This window comes from Cetorhinus maximus, chromosome 7 (assembly GCF_964194155.1).
Source record: "Cetorhinus maximus chromosome 7, sCetMax3.hap1.1, whole genome shotgun sequence".
NCBI classification, from domain to species: Eukaryota; Metazoa; Chordata; class Chondrichthyes; order Lamniformes; family Cetorhinidae; genus Cetorhinus; species Cetorhinus maximus.
Window position 1 is genome coordinate 28,563,253 of NC_135885.1, and position 23,270 is coordinate 28,586,522.

General features: G+C 41.6%; 1 protein-coding gene across 1 annotated transcript in view; it reads left to right on the top strand.

Annotated features, from left to right (window-relative positions):
• vps36 (vacuolar protein sorting 36 homolog) overlaps nt 1–21,284 on the top strand; it is a 47,838-nt gene extending 26,554 nt beyond the window's left edge. Inside the window, exons 7-14 of the mRNA XM_078545254.1 lie at nt 1,103–1,135; nt 5,025–5,102; nt 9,532–9,666; nt 12,585–12,650; nt 13,865–13,929; nt 18,112–18,196; nt 18,988–19,064; nt 19,147–21,284. Of these exons, the coding sequence (XP_078401380.1) occupies nt 1,103–1,135; nt 5,025–5,102; nt 9,532–9,666; nt 12,585–12,650; nt 13,865–13,929; nt 18,112–18,196; nt 18,988–19,064; nt 19,147–19,240 (633 nt within the window). The 3' untranslated portion in view covers nt 19,241–21,284. The remainder of the gene's footprint in view (nt 1–1,102; nt 1,136–5,024; nt 5,103–9,531; nt 9,667–12,584; nt 12,651–13,864; nt 13,930–18,111; nt 18,197–18,987; nt 19,065–19,146) is intronic.
• The last annotated feature ends 1,986 nt before the right edge of the window (nt 21,285–23,270 follow it).

The following is a 23,270-nucleotide window of genomic DNA, read 5'->3' on the forward strand; positions in this document are numbered from 1 at the left end:
AGGTATTTGGTTCCATCAGTCTGCCCAAATATCCATTTCAAGTATTGATCACTCAATGTGAAGAACCTCCTTATATCAATGAAAAGGTTACCTTTTAATTAGTTTAAACCTCTGCCTCATTGCCCTACTTCCACTATTTATCCAAATGAACATCTAGCAGGGCATTTACTCCTGTACTGGCTAGGGTGGCTGTTCAGTCGCGCATGGTGGCTGAGTTGATGGTACTCACAAGATTTTGAGTTCAAGTCACCCTCCAGGACTTGAGCACAAAACTCGATGCTGAAGGAGCACTGCACTGTTGGAGGTGCTGACTTTCAGATGTGGCGTTAAACCGAGGCCCCATTTACCTGCTCGATTCCTATAGCACTATGTTGTGGCATTGCCAGCTGTGGCTCAGCTGGTAGCACTCCTACCTCCGAGTCAGAAGGTTGAGAGTTCAAATCCCACTTCCGAAACAAAAAATCTATCTGACTGTCCAGTGCAGTATTAAGGGACTGTCAGAGGTGGTGCCTTTTGGCACATGTGGCTGGCTCAGTTATTAGTGCCTCCGCCTCTGAAGGTTTAAGACTTCACTCGAGGAGTTGTTGACCTCAGAAAGATCTTTAATGTGACTCATAATTTCTACATAATCACTGCTAGGATGCCTTTTATCCACCTGAAAAGCCCATCTTTTCTGCCTTTGTTTATAACACAGACCCTTAATGCTGGGTTCAGCCTCGAGGCTTTTCTCTGCAGTGTCAAGCATTTAAGTGCCTCCATTGTTTCTCAGTAACCAGAACTGCTAACATTACTCAAGGTGTGGTTTGACTTGAGCACTACATTTTGATCACTACTTCCTCTGACTTGTTTTGGCTACCTGGTTAAACATTCTATTAGCCCTATATCAGTGTCTTAATTGCCATAAGCCTTTTAAGTTTTGTGCAATTGATCACGACAAAATAGAGATTTAGAAACATTTATTTGTATTTGTTTAGGGAAGTTTCTGCTTTTCAACAGGATAGTCACTTCAGTACATGTTTCAAATAGTCAAATGTTTTTATGATCATGATTGCTGTAAGCAGAATTGTAACTGCAAAGCTAATTTTTCGTCTTTGATTTCCAGGCTTTTGAAGACCTCAGTAAACTAATGAAAAAGGTAAGCTTCCTTATCCAACAATCCTAATCATTTTATAATGAGATTGTACATTACCTGAAAACAACTGGCATTTGACTTTGAGAAATAAGCTGATGAGTGATAAATGAAAGCAAAGTGTACATTAATTGATATTGGATACCATGCACAAATAAATAGCACCATGACTCCTCAGACAGCACCTTCCAAACCCATGACCGCTGCCATCTAGAAAGACAAGGGCAATATGGGAACATCACCACCGGCAAGTTCATCTCCAAGCCTCACACCATCCTGACTTGGAAATATATTGCTGTTCCTTCACTGTCGCTGGGTTAAAATCCTGGAACTCCCTTCCTAACAACACTGTGGGTGTACCTACACCACATGGACTGCAGCAGTTCAAGAAGGCAGCTCACCACCACCTTCTCAAAGGCAATTAGGGATGGACAATAAATGCTGGCTTAGCCAGTGTCGCCCACATCTCATGAACAAACATAAAAATTATTATTGTACCTCTGGGGAAGCATGACATAATTTTGACACGTACTGAAGTGACTACATTAAGTCCTCACTTAAAGTTGTGGTTGCGTTCTTGAAAGTCACGACTTTAAGTGGAACATAGGTTCCCATCGGATTAATATTGAAACTGGAGTTAGCTTCTGTAGGACCTTGTCAGAAAAAAGAATTAAAACATTATACCCTGTAACTTGAAAAACTTTACCATGTTAAATTCCTACATTGATAAATGAAATAACTTATAAAATAAAATAGATTTAAAAATATAAAAGAAAAAAGTAACTTTCTACCTACAGTACCTCCAGCTTGCTGCCAATCCAGCTTTCTGAACTTCCCACTCCCTGATCTTCCTGGTTGCTGCAGATCCTTCCCCTCCTTGTGGCCCCTCCCCAACTCCGATTTGCGGCCTCCCACTGTGCCCAACCCAGCCTCTCACAAGCCTCCTCTCACCCTCTCACCTCTTTCCTCTCCTGAACCTGAGATCCCCTTCAAGATCCAGATCCAAGTCAAAGCCAGAACTCCGGAGTTGTGAAACTGAGAGTTCCAATGGTGCAGGAGTGCTGAGCTGGGGCTGTTATAATCCATGTATTTTTTTTAAATGCTCCTGCTCGACGCTTCCTTCTCCTCAACCCGCACTATGTGCAAGACCTCTGAAGCTGAGCAGCGAGGCAGGAGGAGCAGCTTCGACAGCCAGTTTAAAAAAAAAACTTGGATTAGAACAGTCCCAGCTTGGCACTCCTGCACCTTCGGGACTCTCACTTTCACAACCCCCAGAGCTCCAGCATCAGATCGTGTCTGGATCTTGAACAGGAACGCAGGTCAGGAGAGGGTACCAGTGAGAGGGCAAGCCAGGGAGCAGGAGGTTTGGAGAGAGGGTGGGTTGGGCATGGGGGAGAGGCTGCAAGTTGGAGGTCAGGCACAGGGAGAGGTTAGAGAGGGGAAGGGGCTGCAAGTCGGCGGGTCAGGCATGAGGAGTGGCCGCAAGCTGGAGTTTGGGGAGGGGAAGAGGCTGTAAGCTGGAGGGTCAGGGAGGGGAAGAGGGTGCAAGTTGGAGGCTCAGGCACGGGGAGAGATCGCAGGTTGGGCATGGGGAGCAGCCGCAAGAGTTAGAGAGTGGGGTAGGCCGGTCAAAAATGGCACCAATCAGGTCACGTGAGAAGCTATGTTAAAACGAATCCTTCAACACTCAACAAGTTTACAGGTCCCATTAACTTACCAACATTAAAGCAAAACAACATTAAATGGGGCAATGTTAAAAGGGGACTTACTGTATCTTGTTGAAAAGCAGAAACCTTTGTAAACAAATACTAGTAAATGTTTTTATATCTCTAAGTCACTCATGAAACTTGACACCATGCAAGGCAAAGCAGCTTTCTTGATCAGCGGCTCATCCGCCATGTTAACTGCCTCCAGCACTAACGCACGGTGGCAGTAGTGTGTTCCATTTACAAGATGCACTGGAGCAGCTCACCAAGGTTCCAATGACAGCACTTTCCAAACCCTCGAACTCTGACACCCAGAAGAACAAAGAGAACAGACACATGGAAACACCACCACCTGAAAGTTTCCTTCCAAATTACACAGTGCCTTAACTTGGAAATATATCGACGTTCCTTCACTGTCGTTGTGTCAAAACCTGGAACTCCTTCTCTAACAGCACTGTGGGCGTACCTATATGACATGGACTTCAGTGGTTCAAGAAGATGGTTCACCACCATCTTCTCAAGGGCAATTGGGCATGGGCAATAAATGCTGGCCTTTTCAGCAACGCTGACATCTCAGCAACGAATTTAAAAAGTTCTTGCAACTCTTAGCTGAGGAGCAGGCAGAGACGGTCACTTGCCACCACCTGGAAATTATCTTCATCAAGGCCCATTATCACTGCAGTCTCCTGGCTGCTGCTTTGATTCTTTTTATGTATATGTGTTCTTGCTCAGCCCAAATTTTTTTAAAAATTCTAACGCAATGTAAAGACTTAAAAGCATAAGGAAAAATTAATAGGTGGCAGCATCACCTAGGTATTGTGCCATAAAAATTGGGGTCCTAAGTTTGCCTTATCTGCTTTTTAATTCATTCATGTGATAAAGGAGTCACTGGCGAGGCAAGCATTTATTGCCCATCCCTAATTGCCCTGGAAAAGATGGTGGCGAGCTGCCTCCTTGAACCACCGCAGTCCATGTGGTTTAGTACTCCCACAGTGCTGTTGGGAAGGGAGTTCCAGGATTTTGACTCAGCAACTGAAGGAACGGCGATGTGGTTCGAGGCCAAGATGGTCTGTGGTTTAGAGGGGAACTTGCAAATGGCGGTGCTCCCATACATTTGCTGCTCTTGTCCTAGAGGTTGCGCGTTTGGAAGGTGCTGTCTAAGGAGCTTTGGTGAGTTGCTGCAGTGTGTCATGTAGGTGGTACACACTGCTGCCACTGTGCGTTGGTGTTAGACAGAGTGAATGTTTGTGGATGGGGTGTCAATTGAGAGGGCTGTTTTGTCCTGGATGGTGTTGAGCTTCTTGAGTGTTGTTGGAGCTGCACTCATCCAGGCAAGTGGAGATTATTCCATCGCACTCCTGACTTCTGTCGTGTAGATGGTGGACAGGCTTTGGGGAGTCAGGAGTTGAGTTGCTCGCTGCAGAATTCCCAACCTCTGACTTGCTTTTGTGGCCACAATATTTATATGACTCAGTCCAGTCCAGTTCAGTTTGAGTTCACCCAGTTATAATGGGGTCATGGTGGTCCTGTTGAGCCTAAGGACCTCCCCACAGAGGACAAGAACATTTGGAGTGATAAAAGCAAGATATTGCAGTTGCTGGAAATCTGAAATAAAAACAGAAAATTCTGGAAAAACCCAGCAGGTCTGGCAGCATCTAACGTTTCGAGTCCATATGACTCCTCTTTAGAGCAAAAGAGAAGTAGAAATGTGATGGATTTTATACTGTTTGAGGGGGTGGAGCAGATGGAGCAAAATAAGTCACGGATAGTTGCACATGGGCAACTGTCGGATAGCTCCTGCGAACTGCATTCCTAAGGTTTTGTGGTTGTCCACTCACTCACTCACTTAGCTGCAACTGGTATGTGTTTGAGGGGGCAAAAGAAAACCTTAAACAAAAACCTGTCAAGAACCAAAAAAGAGGATATCAGTAGAAGCAATTATAATGAGACTGCACATTCTCCTTATTTAAAGACGTAGCTTGGATGTGGATCACAGCAGTCCACACTAGTAATTGTTGATGGCTAGTTTGAAAGGAAAGCTTGTTAATGGTCAGTAATAAAGCTAAGTGATCATCTAGTACAATTCACGTCACTGCTCATTCATGGTGGTTACTATTTTAAATTCTTCTGAAGTGTTTTTTTTCTGATGAATGTATTCAGAGTGGTCTAAGTAATCTGTTTTTCTTTAGGCCAAAGAGATGGTTGATTTGTCAAAATTAATAGCAAATAAAATCAAAGACAAGCAAGGTGATATTTCTGAAGATGAGGTAAGAAATATGCCTAACAAACTTTTAGGATTTTAGTTGACTTCAAAGAAATAAAGAATACTTTGATAGCATCTGTCATGTTGCTCAAGAATATCATAAGTCTCTTAACAGCCAACCACTGTTATGTAGACAGATATGGAAACCATATTGTACACAGAAAGATCCCACAAACAGCAGTGTAAACAGTGCCAATTTAATATATTTTGTGTGCTGTTGGCTAAGGCACCGGGGAATCCTCCCTACTCTTTAAGTGCCATGGGGTCATTCATTAATGCTCACGCAAACAACTGGAACAAGAAAATAGGACTTTGGTTCACATCTCACCTGGAGGGCAACACCCTTAACAATGCAGCATTACTTCAGCACTGTTCTAAAGCGTTAGTCTCAAATCCAGGATCAAATATTGTGTGTTAGACATGATTGAGTGAAACATGAGAAAAACTTTGCTTAAATTACCAGTCTAATAGCCCAGCCAAGAAATCATCGCAAGTGCTTCTTTTGGTGATATAATCTACTTGGTCAACAAAGTTGTAAGCAAAAAAAGGTTGTTACGCATGGAATAAGAAGGTAGAACTATATTCCTCTCTAAGGGAAGTCAGCTTTTATCATCAATCTCTGTTTATCATGTGTTTTATCCTTTGATTCCATAATAATGTGTTAATCATATTTGAACTGGTCTCAACGAGCATAAGAACTTTAACAGTGTCCTCAAATTTGCTAGAACAAGACCTGACTTTAACTTTTGAGAGAAATGTAGTTTTGTATTTCTGTTTTGTTCAATGTCATAGTCATAATGGCACAGAAAGAGGCTATTCACTCCATCAAGTCTATGCTGGCTCTCTGTAGAACAATCTGGTTAGTCCCATTTCTTCACTCTATGCTCCTGGTCCTGCAAGTTTATTTCCCTCAAGTGCCCCTCCAATTTCCTAGTGAAATCATTGATTGTCTCTTCTTCCACCACCCTGGTAGGCATCAAGTTCCAGGTGTGGCTAGTGTTTAAAAAAAAAAAGTCCTTCCCCTCATTTCCTGATATCACCACCACCTCCCCCTTATCTCTTGCCCAGAACTTTAAATCTGTGTCCCCAGTCCTGTACCATCAACAAATGAGAGCAGCTTTTTTTTTATCTATTTTATCCAAACCTGTCACAGTTTTTCACACTTCTAACAAACCTTCCCCCAATCTCCTTTGCTCCAAGGAGAACAATCCCAGCTCTCCAACTTAACTTAGTATTTAAAATTCCCCCAACCCTGGAATCATTCTGATAAATCTCCACCATACCCTCTCATGGAGCCTCACATCCTTGCTAAAGTGTGGTGACTAGAATTGGATGCAATATTCTAGTTATGGCTTAACCAGAGCTTTTAAGGGTTTAGCGTAACTCCCTGCTTTTGTACCCAATACCTTTACTTATGAAGCACGAGGTCCCATCTGCTTTGTTAACTACTATCTCATACCACCTTCAAAAATCTATGCACATGAACCCCTAGGTCCCTCTGTCCCTGCACACCTTTTAGAATTATGCCATAATGTCCCTATCCCTTCTACCAAAATATATCACCTCACACTTCTCTGTATTAAATTCTTTCTGCCATTTGTCAGTCCATTCAGCTAGCCTGTTGTCATGTTGCAGTTAATTTCATCCTCACTGTTTGCCACACTTCCAAGTTTGGTATCATCAATAAATTTTGAAATTTCACTGTATTCCAATATCCAAGTATTTTTTATTTAAAAAAAAAAATGGCCTTTGTACTGACCCCTCCTATTCCATGAGCCTCAATTTTGTTAGCCACCTTTTTATATGGTGCTTTGTCAAATGCTTTCTTAAAATCCATATCGTCAACATACACCTCATTCCCTTCATCACCTTCTCTGTTAGTTCATCAGAAAGTTCAGTTAGCTTAGTCAAATAGGATTTGCCTTTTACACATCTGTGCTGGCACTTCTCAATTAACTTAAATCTCTCCAAGTGCCTGTTAATTCTTTCCTTGATTATTGTTTTTAAAACCCTTTCCACCACTGACATTAAACTGACTGGCCTATAGTGACTGGGCGTGTCCTTACACCCTATTTTGAACAAGGCTGTCACATTTGCCACTTTCCAATCATCTGGCACCTCCCCTATATCTAGGGAAGTGTGGAAGATTATGACAAGCCCTCCCCCATTTTGATCAGGCAATTTATCTACTCTAAGCACAGCTAGCCTTTTCCAGTACATCCTATCTATCAGTTTTCTCCCCTTCCATTACCTCCATCTCTGCTTCTACCAATATTTTGTCAGCACCTTCTTTCTTACACCAATACGAGCTACTCATTAAATATTCTAGCCTTGCCCTGTGCCCTAAGCTTACTACCCAGATTATATTTCCATGCCAGTAGAAGATGGTTGGGTTCCCCTTTATATTAGCTGCCATTCTATTTTCATATTCTCTCTTTGGCAGTTTTTTTTACCCTCTTCACTCCTCCCCACCCACCCCCTCAACTTATTGCATTTGGCCTGTTTCTCACTTGAAGAATTAACCTGACATGAAACAAAAGAAAAAAGCGTTATGATGCATCATATTCTCCATTTCCTTCATCATCCAAGGAGCCCTGGCTTTGGTTGCCCTCCCTTTCCCCCTTGTTGGAATACTACATATATTTCCCTGCCTATCTTTCTTGGATCTCATTGACTTAACCTTATCACTTCTTTTCGATATGCAAGATGGCAGTATGGAATTTGAAGCAGTGAATAAGATTCAATTGCTTTTTGATAACATCCACATCTTAATGAGGATGTACTGGGGCGTAAGTTGAGGCAAGACTATCAGGGCAGAAAGGAAAACCTAGCATTGAATCACAGGGACCCAGAACCAGGTTTCATGCTCCCACTTTCAGCTGGACTTGTAAGCACAGTCATTAACAAAGTAATCATAGGGAAACTGTGCTTGCTCACAAATTTTCACTTAAAACCGCTTGAAGCAAATTGGTATTCTTAACAAATTTGAACAAAACTATTTGATTTAGTGTTTCGCAAACCTTTCTGCATTGGATGCTACCAAAAACATAATCTTGATACTTCTTTAGCTATTGGTAGTGGTAAACCTGCAAAAAGAAAACCTTTCTCCTCCTTCACTTTTATCTCTGTTGCTATTCTCTTTCTATTTTTCCTCTTTCCTCCTCCCCTTTTGTTTCTGTCTAGTTCTTCACAGTTAACTACACCCCCACCCCCGCCGCGCCTCTCTCCCCTGCCATCTCTGATTCATACTCCTTCATATTTTCCATCTTTGGTTTCTCCCCGTCTCTTCCCTTTCACTTTCTTTTTATCTCCCTAATGTTCATCTTTTTCCACATTTACTTTTCTTCCTTCCCTTACTTTTATCTCCCCTTCCTTTACTTTTATCTCCCCTTCCTTTGTTTTATCCTTCTCTCTCTCAATTTTCGTTTTCCTCTTTTTCTTTTGTCCTGCAACAGTTTTCTTTTCACTCTACTTCCTAGAGCATTGGAGCAGGAAGGGGAGGGGGGTGGGGGTGATGAGGGAGCTGGGTGGGATGGCTTAACCATTTAAGGTGCAGGGCTTCAAACAATCATGGGGAAATGGACTCTTAAAAAAAACCACAGGACAACAAAAGGAGAAGGGGTCTGAGAAACTGACAGGCTGTTAATTGTTAAGTGCTGGTTTGAGATTTAAGCCTTAAAAATAGATTGGTGAATGAACATTCTTAGAGTTCCAGCCATTTTTCTCACTTAAATCAATGATACTTTCAGGAAAATAAAAATTGCAGGTGGATACAATCACTAGAAATATTTCCTTTTAATGTATATTTTTAAGTAAAATAGGTTCCTTCATTGACAAAATAGGCAAGAAAAGCAGTTGGCCCATTAGGCTGCTTCTTCCACATATCATGTGTAATTTACCCTTTAATGGGCTCCGTGTCACCCATCCAGTTTTTGAGCAGGATTTTTTGCATTACCATCAAAGGTATGCTCACCTATTCTCACACTTTACTATTCAACCCTGCTTTGCTGATCTCCACAAACAGCAGCCATCCTGGAGAGCAGGTGAACTTCATCTTTGCAAAGTGATAGAGTTTGTTTTGTTTGAATTTCATGATTATCAGGTCTCTGGCTAAAAATTAAATACGCTATTTCATAGTCAAAATCCAGCTGTCTGAGAATTGCTCCACTAATAATTGTAGGCTGGCATAAATGGCAAGTTGATGAGCTGTACTCATTACCTGTAGTTTACTAGCTCAGTTTTCAACTGTTTGTCAGCTGGTCCCCATAGACACATTTTTTTCCAAAAATGTATACTTTTAAAAACGTTATATTAGAGTTTTATCCACTTGTACTTCTGATTTCATGCAGTCATGTGATATGAGCCATCAGTGCAAAAATGATGCATTTTTTATGTGCTGTGAAATGAAAAGACATGTGTTCCCTGTTGCACAGACTATTCGTTTCAAGTCCTATTTGCTGAGCATGGGCATAGCTAATCCAGTCACCAGAGAAACACACGGATCCGGAACACATTACCACATGCAATTGGCTAAGCAGCTAGCAGGAATGTTGCAAGTGCCAGTAGAGGTAAATAATGCTCCTTAGTTGCTTTATCGCGCCCCTGTGATAAATATTCTGTACAGTAATTCCTGAATGTCAAATTAAAGCATTGAATGTTTGGACATGAAAAAAATTTAGGAGTTCACAATTATACACTCGGCACCAGTATGTTACAACAACAACTTACACTTGTAAAGCACCTTTATAAAGATGTCATGTAACACCCCAAGGAGAGAACTCAAGCTAAGATTGACACTAAACCAAAGAAGAAGCTAAAGAGTTTGTTGGTAAACTAGTAAGAAGGAAAACAGAGTCTGAGAGTATTTTTGTGATCATTGTGGGTGCTGTACTTCCTTGCTTACTGAACCGTGATGGGAATTTTAAGTAAATATACGTGCTTGATGTATATTTACACATATTTCGTGAGCAATGAGTCAGGCATTTTTTAAATAAAGTAAATACATGTCAGTGTAGCCATACTTGTTTCTGGGTAGCATTGTGTTACAACAACTGCACAAAAATGTCCTGAAATATCTCGTAGATAGTTTCATAACAAAATATAAGAAATTATAAGTTGTATTTTAAAACTTTTTACTAATGCAGACAATTTCTGACCTTCATAGTTCATAGGGTGCACTGCAGTTCAGATGTTTAAAGCACACTTCTGTGCTCCACTCTTGGAAATAGTATAAAGAGATAAAGGCAGGCATTTGGGACATATAGACAAACTATCAGGCAATTGAAAATACTGCAACCACAATGTCTCCAGGCTGATAACTGACCCTGCATACTAATTTACTCAGCGTTTAATTAACATCAATTAGACTTTCTAGCCAGCAGAGAGAGATGTACAAAATAACACATTGGGGAGAATTGTCAGCAGGCGTGCACCCAACCCGACCGAGCGTAAAATAACATGCAGTGACACGGGCAAGCGTCCCAATGTCATCCTGCACTTGCACGATATTTCGGTTGGTGGGCGTGCACAGGAGTTGGCAGCACGCTTGCCGACAATTAAAAGGCCTATTAAGGCCATTAAAAAAGTTATTCAAAGAAACTTTTTGCCACCTGTCCAACCATACGGTTGGCGGGCAGGCGAAAAGGCCAAGCGGCCTTTGCATTTTTTGGAAATCTCATCCACGGGCGGGATGAGGTTTCCAACAGCAAATAAAAATAAAATTAAAATTTTAAAATTTCATTTATAACATGTCCGTGCTCATGGGCAGAATTTGGCCATCGGTGAGCAGGGGGCAGGGTCCGCTCGCCGACGCGTAAAATGACGCGGGATGATGTCGGGCGGAGCCCCCGACGTCACCCCGCCACATTTAAATTTTCAGGAAGGCAGAGGCACAGCAAAATCAGCTGCGGGCCCGCCAACCTGTCAATGGCCAATTGAGGCCATTGAAAGGATCAATTAAATAATTAAAGGACCTGCCCGTCCAACCTTCAGGTTGGTGGGCAGGAAAGAGATAAAACATGAAATCTCATCCACCAGCGGGATGAGGTTTCATGCAGGGTTTTAAAAATTGTAATAAAGTTATTATGTAAATTATGAATATGTCCCATCTCACGTGACATTGTTACAGGAGGGGGACATGTTAGGGAATTTATTTTTTTCTATTTTTAATTATTTATAAAAGTACCAGCGATCTCCCTGAGGCAGCACTTAGCCTCAGAGAGATGTGCGCTCTGTCGTGCGCATGCGCAAAAGAGCGCACTCTTGCTTTTGGGGAATCCCCCCCGCCCACACAGGAAGTGCATAGCGCTTCCCGCCGGACGTCACGCTGGGTGGGCCTTAATTGGCTCGCCCACGTAAAATGGCGGCAGGGCCCGCTTCTCCGGCGGGGATCGGCTCCCCGCCCGCCGGAGATTGGGTCGGGCCCACCCGCCCGACAGGCAGAAAAGTCTGCCCCATGTGACATGAGGGAACATGTTTTATAACATTTTTAACATCTTTATTTTGAAAAATGTTCATCTCCCTGAGGCAGCTCTGTGTCTCAGGGAGCTTTTCCTGCATGCGCAAAGCTCGTGCTCGCCCCCCTCCCTCCCCCCCACCCCCAGCCCCTCCCCCACATACAGGCAGCACAGAGTGCTGCTGCTCACATTTCACACTGGGCATGCCTTAACTGGCCCTCCAGCATGAAATTGTGGTCCGGCCTCGATCGCGGGCGGTGCTCGGCTTCCCGCCCGCCTGACAAGGGAAAAACCCTCCACATTGTGTTGCAATGTGTAGTGTTTCTGTCTTTATAAAAATCCCACAAAATTTGCTATTTCATTGAAACATGCCCATCCACACATGTGCAATGTGCCCATGGGCATTTTTCTGTCCTCATTTGCCCAAATCCTCCAAAAATTCAATGGAATCAACAGCAAGTTAAGGCCTACAGGATTTGTGCATGGCACGCAAATATCACACTTCACTGTCTCTATTTGTTAAAAAGCATTTGCCTTTGTAATACATTAAACAAAAAGAACCCCAGTTATATCCTGTTAGTTCTTGTACCCCTTGGAGTGGAGCCAAGGATTTATAAATACTACCAATCTACTGAGAGAGATTTATCCTCTAATTTACCAGACGACCTGCCTGTTTGCAGCAATTTGACCTCAAGCCTTCAAAAGCTAATTAAGGTTACACAACGTTTCAAGCTAGTAGCAGAAAAATACATTGTAGTATGCTATAGTGCTTCTCTACTAAACAATATTTGCTCCTGTTTACTGTGAATATCATGGATATCACTAATATAATGAAGAATAATTTTGTGAATTAATTGTTTGTCTTCGTTAAGAGAAAATGTAACCGTACTAAAGCAGTTTCTTAAATTAGATGAGCTTTACATTAACTGGAAAGATGGAGGTATTTTGCAGCATCTGTCATGAGAAGAATTTGCACATCCCTGTCTTTTTCTGTATGAAAATGTTTTAAAATCACTCTTAAATTTTGACAGGAACAAGGTGGAATGATGGCACTGACAGAGGTTTATTGCTTGACAAACCGAGCGCGAGGCATGGAGGTAATGGCACAAAATGTGATAGCTTTAAGACAGATCAAATTTAGCTTGTGTGTGTAATGTGGAACAGGTTAAAACTGGCACTAGCTTTTGGACATGGATATAAATTTTCAGGACAGATCAATTGCAGATTTCACTCCTTCCATTTGAATTGATTAAGGTGCCGTTATGGGATTGAGAAGTGTAGCAAATGATGTGGAGAGAGAGAAACTGAGTTAAAGTTTAGGTTGATGACCTTTTGTCAGAACTGGTAAAAGAGATATAACAGGTTTTAAATGAGCACAGGGGCAGGGAAAGGGCGGGGTAGGGGAGAAGTGATTGGGTGGAAGGCAGGAGAGCAAACATGAGCCGAGAAACAAAAAGCAATGAAAATGAACAAGGTAAGAAAGAAACAAATCCCATCAGAGAGAAGAGCATTGGGCATTCCAGGAAGGGAAGTAGCAGTGAATTAAACACTTGTACACAAAAGCACAACACTGCGGATGCTGGAAATCTGAAAGCAATGAAGAAGCTATGCTCGACAGGATTTCTGTTTATCTATTTTAACTTGCTGTTGCCCTGCTTGTTTGCCCTCCTGCCTTCTAACTAACACATATCTTCCTTTTTGGTTTCCCCCCCAAATCATCCTTTCCCTGTTTCTGATTGTTTTTCCAGTTCTGGCAAAAGACTGTCAACCTCAATCATTAGCTCTGTTTCTTTCTCCGCAGATGCCGCCTGACCTGCTGAGTGTTTCCAGCATTATCTTTTTTATTTCAGATTTCTAGCGTCTGTGGTATTTTGCTTTTAGTTTTGACAAGTGACTGCTATGAAAGTGTGACATTCTGAACCCATGACTGGAAGGCAGGCCATTAACATACAATTCCGCTTCTCTATACAATTTTGGTTCTTGGTCACTGAAATGGTGAAAGATATGAAACGGAACTTTCACCATCTGGAGGAAGTCAGGGTGGGCTGGTACTTGGTTGCATTAAATTGGAAAACTATTTGAACTGAGGACGTGCAGTGTCAAATGAAATTGTTCAAACATCAATGACTATTTTTTGAGCTTGAAATTTGGTGCTTGGCACTTGGTCAGTGTTTAGATTTTGCTGACTGTCGCAAAAATAAAGTAATGCAAACTGTTTTTCCCCACATTTTTTTATTTTACAGCCTCTGCTATTTATAATAACATTTACAAATAAACTTCCAATTATCACATTTTATTTTGTTTCCATTAGCTTCTCTCACCAGAAGATTTAGTGAATGCTTGCAAAATGTTTGAGGCACTGAATCTACCGATGAGGCAAGTAGACATATGAGATTTTTATACCAGTCTCTCTCTCTCAAACGTTCGTGTCGTAATGTTGTCAGGAGGGATACATAGTTTCTCATTCCATAGCAAGTTTTATGAACCTTTCAGCAGACTTTACATTGTATCAACTTGGTTTCTCATGCATATATTTTGCATATTCTGTTTTATATCACAGGCTAATGAAAGCGTGTTACCTTGAAGTGGGGACTGTATGTTGAACAGAGCAATTCAATGGGAACATTTGTTTAAACTGACTATTAGGAAATGATTTAAACAAGATGAGCATTCTGATCTGAAAATATGGCTTGTGCTACCAATCATTGTGATATTTCCACACTGCTGGATAATAAAGATTAATGGTGGCAAATATTTTAAATCTCGTGGTGAGGGAAAGGGGTGAAGGCGGAAGTGCAGGAATTGGGAGTCGGCCATGGTTGAGGGTCCTGCTAACCACAGTGGAAGACAATCCTCAGTTGAGGGAAAAGGGAGAGATATCAGAAGCGCTGGTGTGGAAGGTGGCATCATCAAAACAGATATGACGGAGAAACTGTGAGAATGGAGCAGAGTCATCACCAGGAGACGGGGTGGGAGAAAGTATAACCAAGGGAGTTGGTTGATAGATAACACTTGACAGCCTGATCCCAGAAATGAAGATAGAGAGGTCAAGAAAGGGAAGGGTTGGAGATGGACCAGGCGAGGGAAGGATGGAAACTGGAATTAAAATTGATGCCATTTTCTGGTTTGGGGCAAGAGCAGGAAGCAGCGACACTGATGTCAGTGCACTGGACAAAGAGCTGAGGGAGCAGACCTGAGTTCCACATATCCCAGAGCTATGATCCAGACTCATTTCCATAGCAACACCTTTTATTTGGAGGAACTGAGTGGAGTCAAAAGAGAAGTTGTTCAGTTTAAGAACAAGTCTAGCTGGGTGAAGATGGTGGTGACTGAGGACTGGTTGGGCCTTTGTTCAAAGAGGAAGTAGTGGGCATTGGTGAAGGTTGGAGATGTAGAGGAACTGAATGTTCATAGTAAACAGTAGATGGTTAGGGTCAGGAAACTGGAAATTATTAACATGGCTGAGGATGTCAGAAGAGTTGTGGGTGTAGGCTAGAGTCATAGAGGTCTACAGCACAGAAAAAGGCCCTTCGGCCCATCGAGTCTGCACTGTTCAAACAATTATCTAACTATCCTAATCCCATTTTCCAGCACCAGGCCCATAGCCTTGCGTGCCATGGCATCACAAGTGCACATCCAAATACTTTTAGAGAAATACGGTGAGCTGCTGGAGACGCTCAAGCCAGTAGATTTCCTGTTCTCTGATGAAACCAGGGACCTTTAGATCTTCAGTCTAACACTCTCCCAACTGAGCTATTTCGGGTGATTAGGATGTAGGAGGAAGGGCAGAAAAATAAATGAAATAGGAATAAATAAGTTCTATGGGACAAGTATAGGCTGAAATGATATGTCTGCTGGTGCAGTCGTGTTTGTGGACCTTGGGAAGGAGGTAGAAGCAGGGTTGGGGACTGAGTTTGGAATCGGTAGAGGGTCAGGTCTCCAGAAGAGGTGAGGATAGTGATGATCTGAGAAGCAATGGTTTGATATACGGTCTTGGGGTCATGTCCAGGGGGAAATAGGAGAAGGTGCCTGAGAGTTGATGTTCAACCTCTGCAATGTGGAGGTCTACTTGCCAAACAACAGCAATGCTGTCCTCATCAGCAGGTTTAATGAAAATATTGGGGTTAGACCAGAAAGAACAGAGTGCTAAAGTTTAGAAGGTGGTAGGTTTGAGTGAGTGAGGAGGGCAGAGAAATTGAGATAGCTGATGTCACATGGGCAGTTCCCAATGAAAAGATCAAGAGAATGTGAAAGGCCAGGGTGGCATCCAATTGGAAAAAGAGCTCTGGAGACAAGAGAAGGGGATTGCTGTGCTGGGGATGACTCTTGGCCAAAGAAGTTGGTACAGTGGTAAAGGTTACAGAAGAAGTCAGTGTCTTGTTGAGCTTGAAATTCAGTCCTTAAGGTTTAGTCGATGTTTTGATTTTGTTGTCTACTTGACAGCATTTCCAAAATTGCCCCATGACGCGCTAGCCAAAGCAATGATGCCATAGTCTCAGAAATTAGTATCTTTATTGCAACAGTACCTCTTTAAATACAGGATTCCTGGTTATTCTTTCAACAAAGACTTCTAGGTGAGAGTGACTGCCTTTGACATCAAGGCAGCATTTGATTGATTATGGCATCGAGGAGCCCAGGCAAAACTGGAGTCAATGGGAATCGGCGGGGGAAAACTCAATGCTGTTTGGAGTTGGAGGAAGATGGTTGTAGTTGGAGGTGAATCATCTCAGTTCCAGGACTTCACTGCAGGAGTTGTTCAGGGTAGTGTCCTAGGCTCAACCATCTTCAGCTGCTTCATCAATGAAGGTCAGAAGTGAGGGTGTTAACTGATGATTGCACAATGTTCACCATTTGCGACGACTCGGATACTGAAGCAGTCTATGTCCAAATGCAGCAAGACCTGGACAATATCCAGGCTTGGGCTGACAAGTGGCAAGTAACATTCGCACCACGCAAGTGTCAGGCAATGACCATCTCCAACAAGAGAGAATCCAACCATTGCCCCTTGATGTTCAATGGCATTACCATCACTGAATTCCCCACTATCAACATCCTAGGGGTTACCGTTGATCGGAAACTGAACTAAACTAGCCATATTGATACTGTGGCCACAAGAGCAGGTCAGAGGCTTGGAATCATGCGACAAGTAATTCACCTCCTGACTCCCTAAAGCCTGTGCACCATCTACAAGGCACAAGTCAGGAGTGTGATAGAATACTCTCCACTTGCCCGGATAAGCTGTAGCTGGACTGCAGCGGTTCAAGAAGGCAGTTCACCATCGCCTTCTCAAGGGCAACTAAGGTTGGGCAATAAAGTCATATCCCGTGACTGAATTAAAAAAAAGTCAGGAGCATAATGGAATACTCTCCGCTTGCGAGGATGAGTGCAATTCCAACAACACTGAAGAAGCTTGACACCGTCCAGGACAAAGGAGCCCACTTGATTGGCACCCTATCCATAAACATTCACTCCCTCCACCACCGATGCACAGTGGCAGCAGTGTGTACCATCTACAAGATGCACTGTAGGAACTCACCAAGGCTCCTTAGACAGCACCTTCCAAACCCATGACAGCAACCATCTAGAAGGACAAGGGCAGCAGATACATGGGAACACCACCCTTGGAAGTTCCCCTCCAAGCCACTCACCATCCTGACTTGGAAATATATTGCCGTTCCTTCACTGTCACTGGGTCAAAATCCCGGATCTCCCTCCCTAACAGCACTGTGGGTGTACCTACACTATATGGACTGCAGTGGTTCAAGAAGGCAGCTCAATGGCAATTAGGAATGGGCAATAAATGCTGGCCTTGCCAGTAAATCTAACATCCCATGAATAAGTAAGAAAAAATAGTGTTTTCAGGGAAGCAACTTGCCAACTCTACATGTGTCTCCTCCCATGCTTCATAGTTGACTTTTAATGCAATAAGGGGAACTAAGAATGGTAATAAATGTCAGTGCCGCCCTCATCCTGAGAAGGAAAAAAAATTTTTGTACATTCAGTACTTGGCTGTTTGCAACTTTTGTTTAGCAATAAGGTGCTTTTGTGATAGAGCATCCTGACAATGAAATGCATCTTGTGGTGTATTAATTGGAGACCACAAGCTTTGCTTCATTATCTGGTCTTTGTTGAGCCAGGGTAGCATTTTGATTTCAATGCCAAAAAGATGGTGAGGGTTGTTGGGGGTGGGTTGAGTGGAAGGGAGGGGTTACGTGTTGCGGATAGAGGTGGAAAGAAGTAAGTGTTCCTGCTCCTGTACAGTAACTCCTATCTGGATGCCTATTAAAAGTGACCTTTGTGGTTGAATAGTTTGTTGACACTAGCTGACTGTTGAGGCTCGCACAGTTTGAGTGAGGGCTGCATGGAAGCAAGAGTCCACAGCCTCAGAAGAGGGGAGGAAATGGGCCAGGGGTTGGTAGTGAATGGTTGGTGAAGAGAGCTACTATAAAAATTTGATATATGTTTACAGAATATATGGAGAACACAGTTATTATTTGTAAACTTTTCTAAATGTAACGGTATGTTTCAGTTATTAAAACTAATTTATTTTTCCTGCAGATTGCGTATTTTTGACAGTGGAGTGATGGTAGTTCAGCTACAGTCCCACAATGAAGATGAAATGATTGCTTCAGCAGTGGAGGCTGTAAGGAATCTTCCTTTTAATAAACAATAAACTTATAATGTTTAAACAGCCTAAGTTTTAAATATTCAACTACAGGCTATTCAATAGGGGCAGTGATTAACCAAGAAATGAACCATGACATGACACCAGCTTAATCACATGAATGATGCCATATAAGTAAGCACGGTGATGTCACAAAAATGCGTGAATAAGTGTTGGTGTGACTCACAGGGCATGTAGAAACTTGCCTCGGTGGTAATGCAAAAACGGGAAATATTGGATTTGCCGCATGTTATACACAGGATCTGATATTCCGTTTTATTGACTGCAATGGAACTGAACACTGGATGCTGAGCGTAACCGGCAGCCAATCTGGTGCTGCTTGTTTACCACCATCACCTGAGGTGAATTTCTACCCCCAGAAATTTATATGAGTACCAGGTTTATAAAGCATATTTCAATATTCTATAACCCTTCCATTCTACATACCTGTATGCCTGTCCCTATCTAGGAAGATAAGCATGCAAACTGCACCTAATCAGCAACCCATTAAGAGGTGGCAAAAACGCCAAGGTAATGTGTCTTTACTTATTTTTTTCCTCCCTAGAGGGAAATAACCGGTTTCTGGACATCCTTGCCTGATGATATGGTTGAAATTAGAAACTTCTCATATAGAGAACTGTCCCTCCAGAATGCACAGCACATTTAATAAACCACCAGAGCATAGGTATTCAAGCTCGTTTTTTTATACTGCCCAGCCAGCTAGTTGCCTAGCAAATTCAAGGATGTTTTCCCTTTCTTTCTCCAAACAGGTGTCAGAGAAAGGTTTTATTAGTTCTGAAGAGTATGCTAAGCTCGTGGGCATTTCTGTACTCCTGGCCAAAGAAAGGTAAATAATTGCTTCAGAATTGTACGTTTGAACATTTTACCAAACATTATTCCACATTTGCCTTTTCACTTTGTTCACCCAGACTGCTGCTAGCAGAGAAAGTTGGCCACCTGTGTCGTGATGACTCTGTTGAAAGTCTGCGATTTTACCCAAATTTGTTCCTGACGCAAGACTGAAAATTCACCTGTGAAAAACTGTTCTGCGTTTTCCTTGGAGCCCAGTGACTGAACTGTGCGCAGTGTATCACAGGATTACTGGATGACCATTAAGTTCAGGATGTCATGCATTAAAATTCAGACTTCAAAACAAGCGTGTCATAGAAAAGTACAGCCAGTGATATTTAATGAAGGTTTGGATTCTTCTTCGTATGTGGATTCATGGCATAAGCAAGAGCTCTGGCCCTAGCTATGCTTCTACTTTGAGTTGAACCAGATTTTTTCTGTAGCATTATGCAAGTGGCTTACTTCTGAATTCAAACCTGATGGAAACTAAACTAATGAAGTCAAATTAAAATCTTATCAGGGAAGACTTCCACAATTTTGAATTCTTAGCTCCCTATGCGCTGTATGAAGTTTCTTTTCAATTATGTTGTTATAGTAATGGAAGTCCTTATTTCAGGTTCCAACAGTAATCAATGTCAAGGTTTTTTTAAATTTGATATATCAAAATTCATCTCTGACAATATTTTTAAACATTTTTATGTTCTCAGCTATCATCAAAACACTATTTTGCCTTTACTGTTTTTGCATTCTTTCGGGTTAGCATTTTGTGTTTTTCCCCTAATTTAATTCTGACTTACTCAGTTGATAGTTTTCCCCTGTATGTTCTTTGTTTTTTACGCTGCCTTTTTTGATGCATTTCCCTTTTTTGTTGCATTTTCTTTGTCACTGCTTTTGTTTTTTTTTTCTTTTTCTTGAGCCAGTGTAAAAGGACAGGCAGGAAGTAATGAGAAAAAATCCTTAGAGGTGGCAGAATCAATTGGAAGGTTGTGGGAGAAATGTATGAGAGATACGGAATCAAAAGAAGGGGGAGGACATAGACAAGAGAGAAAGGAAATTATACACTTAGATCAAGCCAAAGCACTAAGGGTAGGGATGGGACAAAAGAAGAAAGGGAAACAGATGCAGAAATAAAATGTAGACAAGATTGAGTGAAAGAGAACTTTAGACCCAGCAAAGGATCTGTTGAATCTCCAAAACCTTTACAGGATTTAGTCGTTACTCTGCAGTGTGTGGGTTAAGCTTTCAAACTAGCAGACTGTGGATTTTCGAGGATGGAATGGACACAGGAATAAAATGTTTTTTGGTATTTTTAAAATTGATCCGTTATTACCTCTAAATGACAAACACTCCTGTAGCTTAAATTTGTAACTATTTGGTGCCTGATTTTCAATTACTATCTTTACCTGATTAGGAACCTATGAATTTAGTATTGTTCCTGTAATATACTGAGGATCAAGGACAAAATTCAAAAAGGCGAATAGAGAAGGGCCAGCGAGTCGTTTAAGCCGTGAATGACACATGTTTGGCTAACTAAGCAGTCAAATTAGTTGATAAATTACACCAGATTGATAATGTAATTAGAGCAGCAGTATTACACTATCCATGATACAGAAGAGTAGGCATGTTTAACTTGCAGCCCTGCGGTCACCTGTGACTGCCGCCGCACCCCCCCCTAATGAGTGCTGGCAATCAGTTCTCAAAGCTCAGGAAATTCAGACCCTTTTCGTATTGGATAGCTTTTTCAGTGTTTCAATTCTGGAGCCTGGAAGTTTGAAAGGAGTTGTTTTTAGCATTCCATTGTGTATCAGAATACCAAGGTTTGTTCATGTTAGCAATTTGAGATCTATGCTAATTAATGTGACATGGGTTTAAACTTTTTATAGGTGGCTATTGAGTTTCCCTGGCATGAACCTAAGTCGCTTTTGATAAGTTTGGTCAACCCTACTTGAAGGTAATTTTATGAATTGGTGCCATTGGCAGGGAGTCTCGCCTGCTTGTAGGGCATAATGGAAATTTGGGGGTACACTGCCCATGATTTTCCAACCAAATGGTCAGTGGACGGCTGGAGATTCTGTTACATGCTTCTATCAGGCAACACTCCCGTATGGCAGTGTGAACTCGTACGTTTGAATCTATTATGTAAAATATGTCCTCTTACACTCCAATTTTGCTGTGATGTGTTGTATTTATTGCAGAAAAATAAATGGTATGTGCAGCAGGTGCAGATCAATCAATTAGTTTCAGTGATAAACATGCTACTATGGGGAAAAAGGTCTAAAATTGACAGCATATATTTAAAACAGTATGACAACTTTTCTTGGGTGTGAGGGAGGAGAGGGAGACATTTTAGATGCTTAAAATAAAAGTTTGTACTTACCTCCATCTTTATTTGCATTTCCTTACAACCCCTGTCTGGAAGATTCTTGACTGAAGCATTAAAGATCAGAGCTTAGTCCACCAGAAAATTGCATCAATAATCAAATAAAAAATTTACACAATTATCCAGTGCAACACACCAGTGCATGCCATCAAACTTGGGGATATAATCAGCTTTTTTTTCCTTATTTGCAACTTTAATTAGTAGTCACAGTTTACAACCGCTAAATCTACTTGCATTGGTACTTTTATAAGGGGTATTAAGGAAAAAAGAGAAGCAAAAAGTTGTCTGCACAGCAAAACAAAATCATCATTTTCAAAGTGTCAACAAAAAAGAATTCCGAGTTCTGTGACCAGAATGTGTAGGTGGTTAAGCGTTTATGTTCTGTGATGATGAAGGCATTGCCCATCCGTGGACATCTTGTCGAGTCTATTTGTGTCTTTTGAATTTTGAAGCACTTCGAACTTACATGCTGAGAGGTATCGATGATGAAGATGTAATTTGTTTGACCAGATGATGAGTGAGAAAGTGGTGAGAACTGATTAAAAATGAACAAGCCTCAAGTGAGACCGTATTAGACCCCTTCCACACGCAAAGTCATGGATACACAGATACCCAGTAAAACCAGTTAGTGATGTCTAAGTAAATGTTTTGAAAATGCCGGTTAAATATGTGGCTGGGAGCGGAGGTTAAAAATTTTAGTGATAAGTATAAACTGAGAACATATGAAAAGGGGAGGAATAGACCTGATTCATCAAGCCTTCTCCATTGTGCAACCTTCATCCATCATCAACCCAACTCATGCCATGAGAGAGGCAGAAAGCTAGTGGAAAAATTCTCCAACCAATATTATGAAAGTATGTGGAAAATTCCATTCCGCAAAGACAACTGAACAAGATTCAGGAGACTGTAGCTTCTGATATTGCTTTCCGCAGCTATTCTGTCAACTTCCTATGACTTGAATGAACTCATCCAGCTTCCTTTTCAAGACATGTAGCAAACTCACACTCGCTCTACATTCCACAATCTGTTTGAGATGTCTTTCACTCCCTGTGATAAGTAGTACATCCAGTCATTTAACCCAATTCTATTTTTTGTATTTTGTAATGAAGCCTGTCTACTCTCTGTCTGTGCTCACTTAACAAAATTGATTCTGCCCACCATTTGAAGACTAATCATATCTCCTCAAAGTCTCTGCATCTTCAGTGGGGGGAAAAGCCCCACTGTACCCTGAACTTATTCTGATAGCTAAGAGTCCTCAGATGAAGCATCTTTCTGGTTGCTATCATCTAGACGTTTTCTACATTCTCAATATTCCCCACCATGTAGGGGAACTAAAACAGAGCACTATATTCTAGATCTGAGCCTTCTCACAGTAAGAATTGTATTCTTCTAGTTATGTATTTAACTGTACTAGTTAGACACTCTTTGTGAAATATAAATTCTTCTCCCTTCATCCTTCTCCATTTATCAGATGGTCTCGTGCTACCTCACTCCCTGTGGTTACTGCAATACAGTCAAGTTTTTGCACAACCACATAAAAAAAGTAACAAAATGCTTCTCGAGGCATGGAAATAGTGTGTAATTGGTTTCCTCAAAATCATCAAAGTATTGTGCTTAATGTCAGGATTGAAGGATGATCAGTCCACTAAAACTGCATTTTTTTTATGGTGTCATGTTACAACAGATGAATTTGATTTTAAAAAAATATTTATAAGTAGATGAGGATTTTTTCATATCTGCCATGGCTCACTGTTCTTGCTCTCGTGCCTCTGGTTGGAAGATTGTGGGTTCAAGCTCCATTTCAGAGACTTGAGCACAAAATCT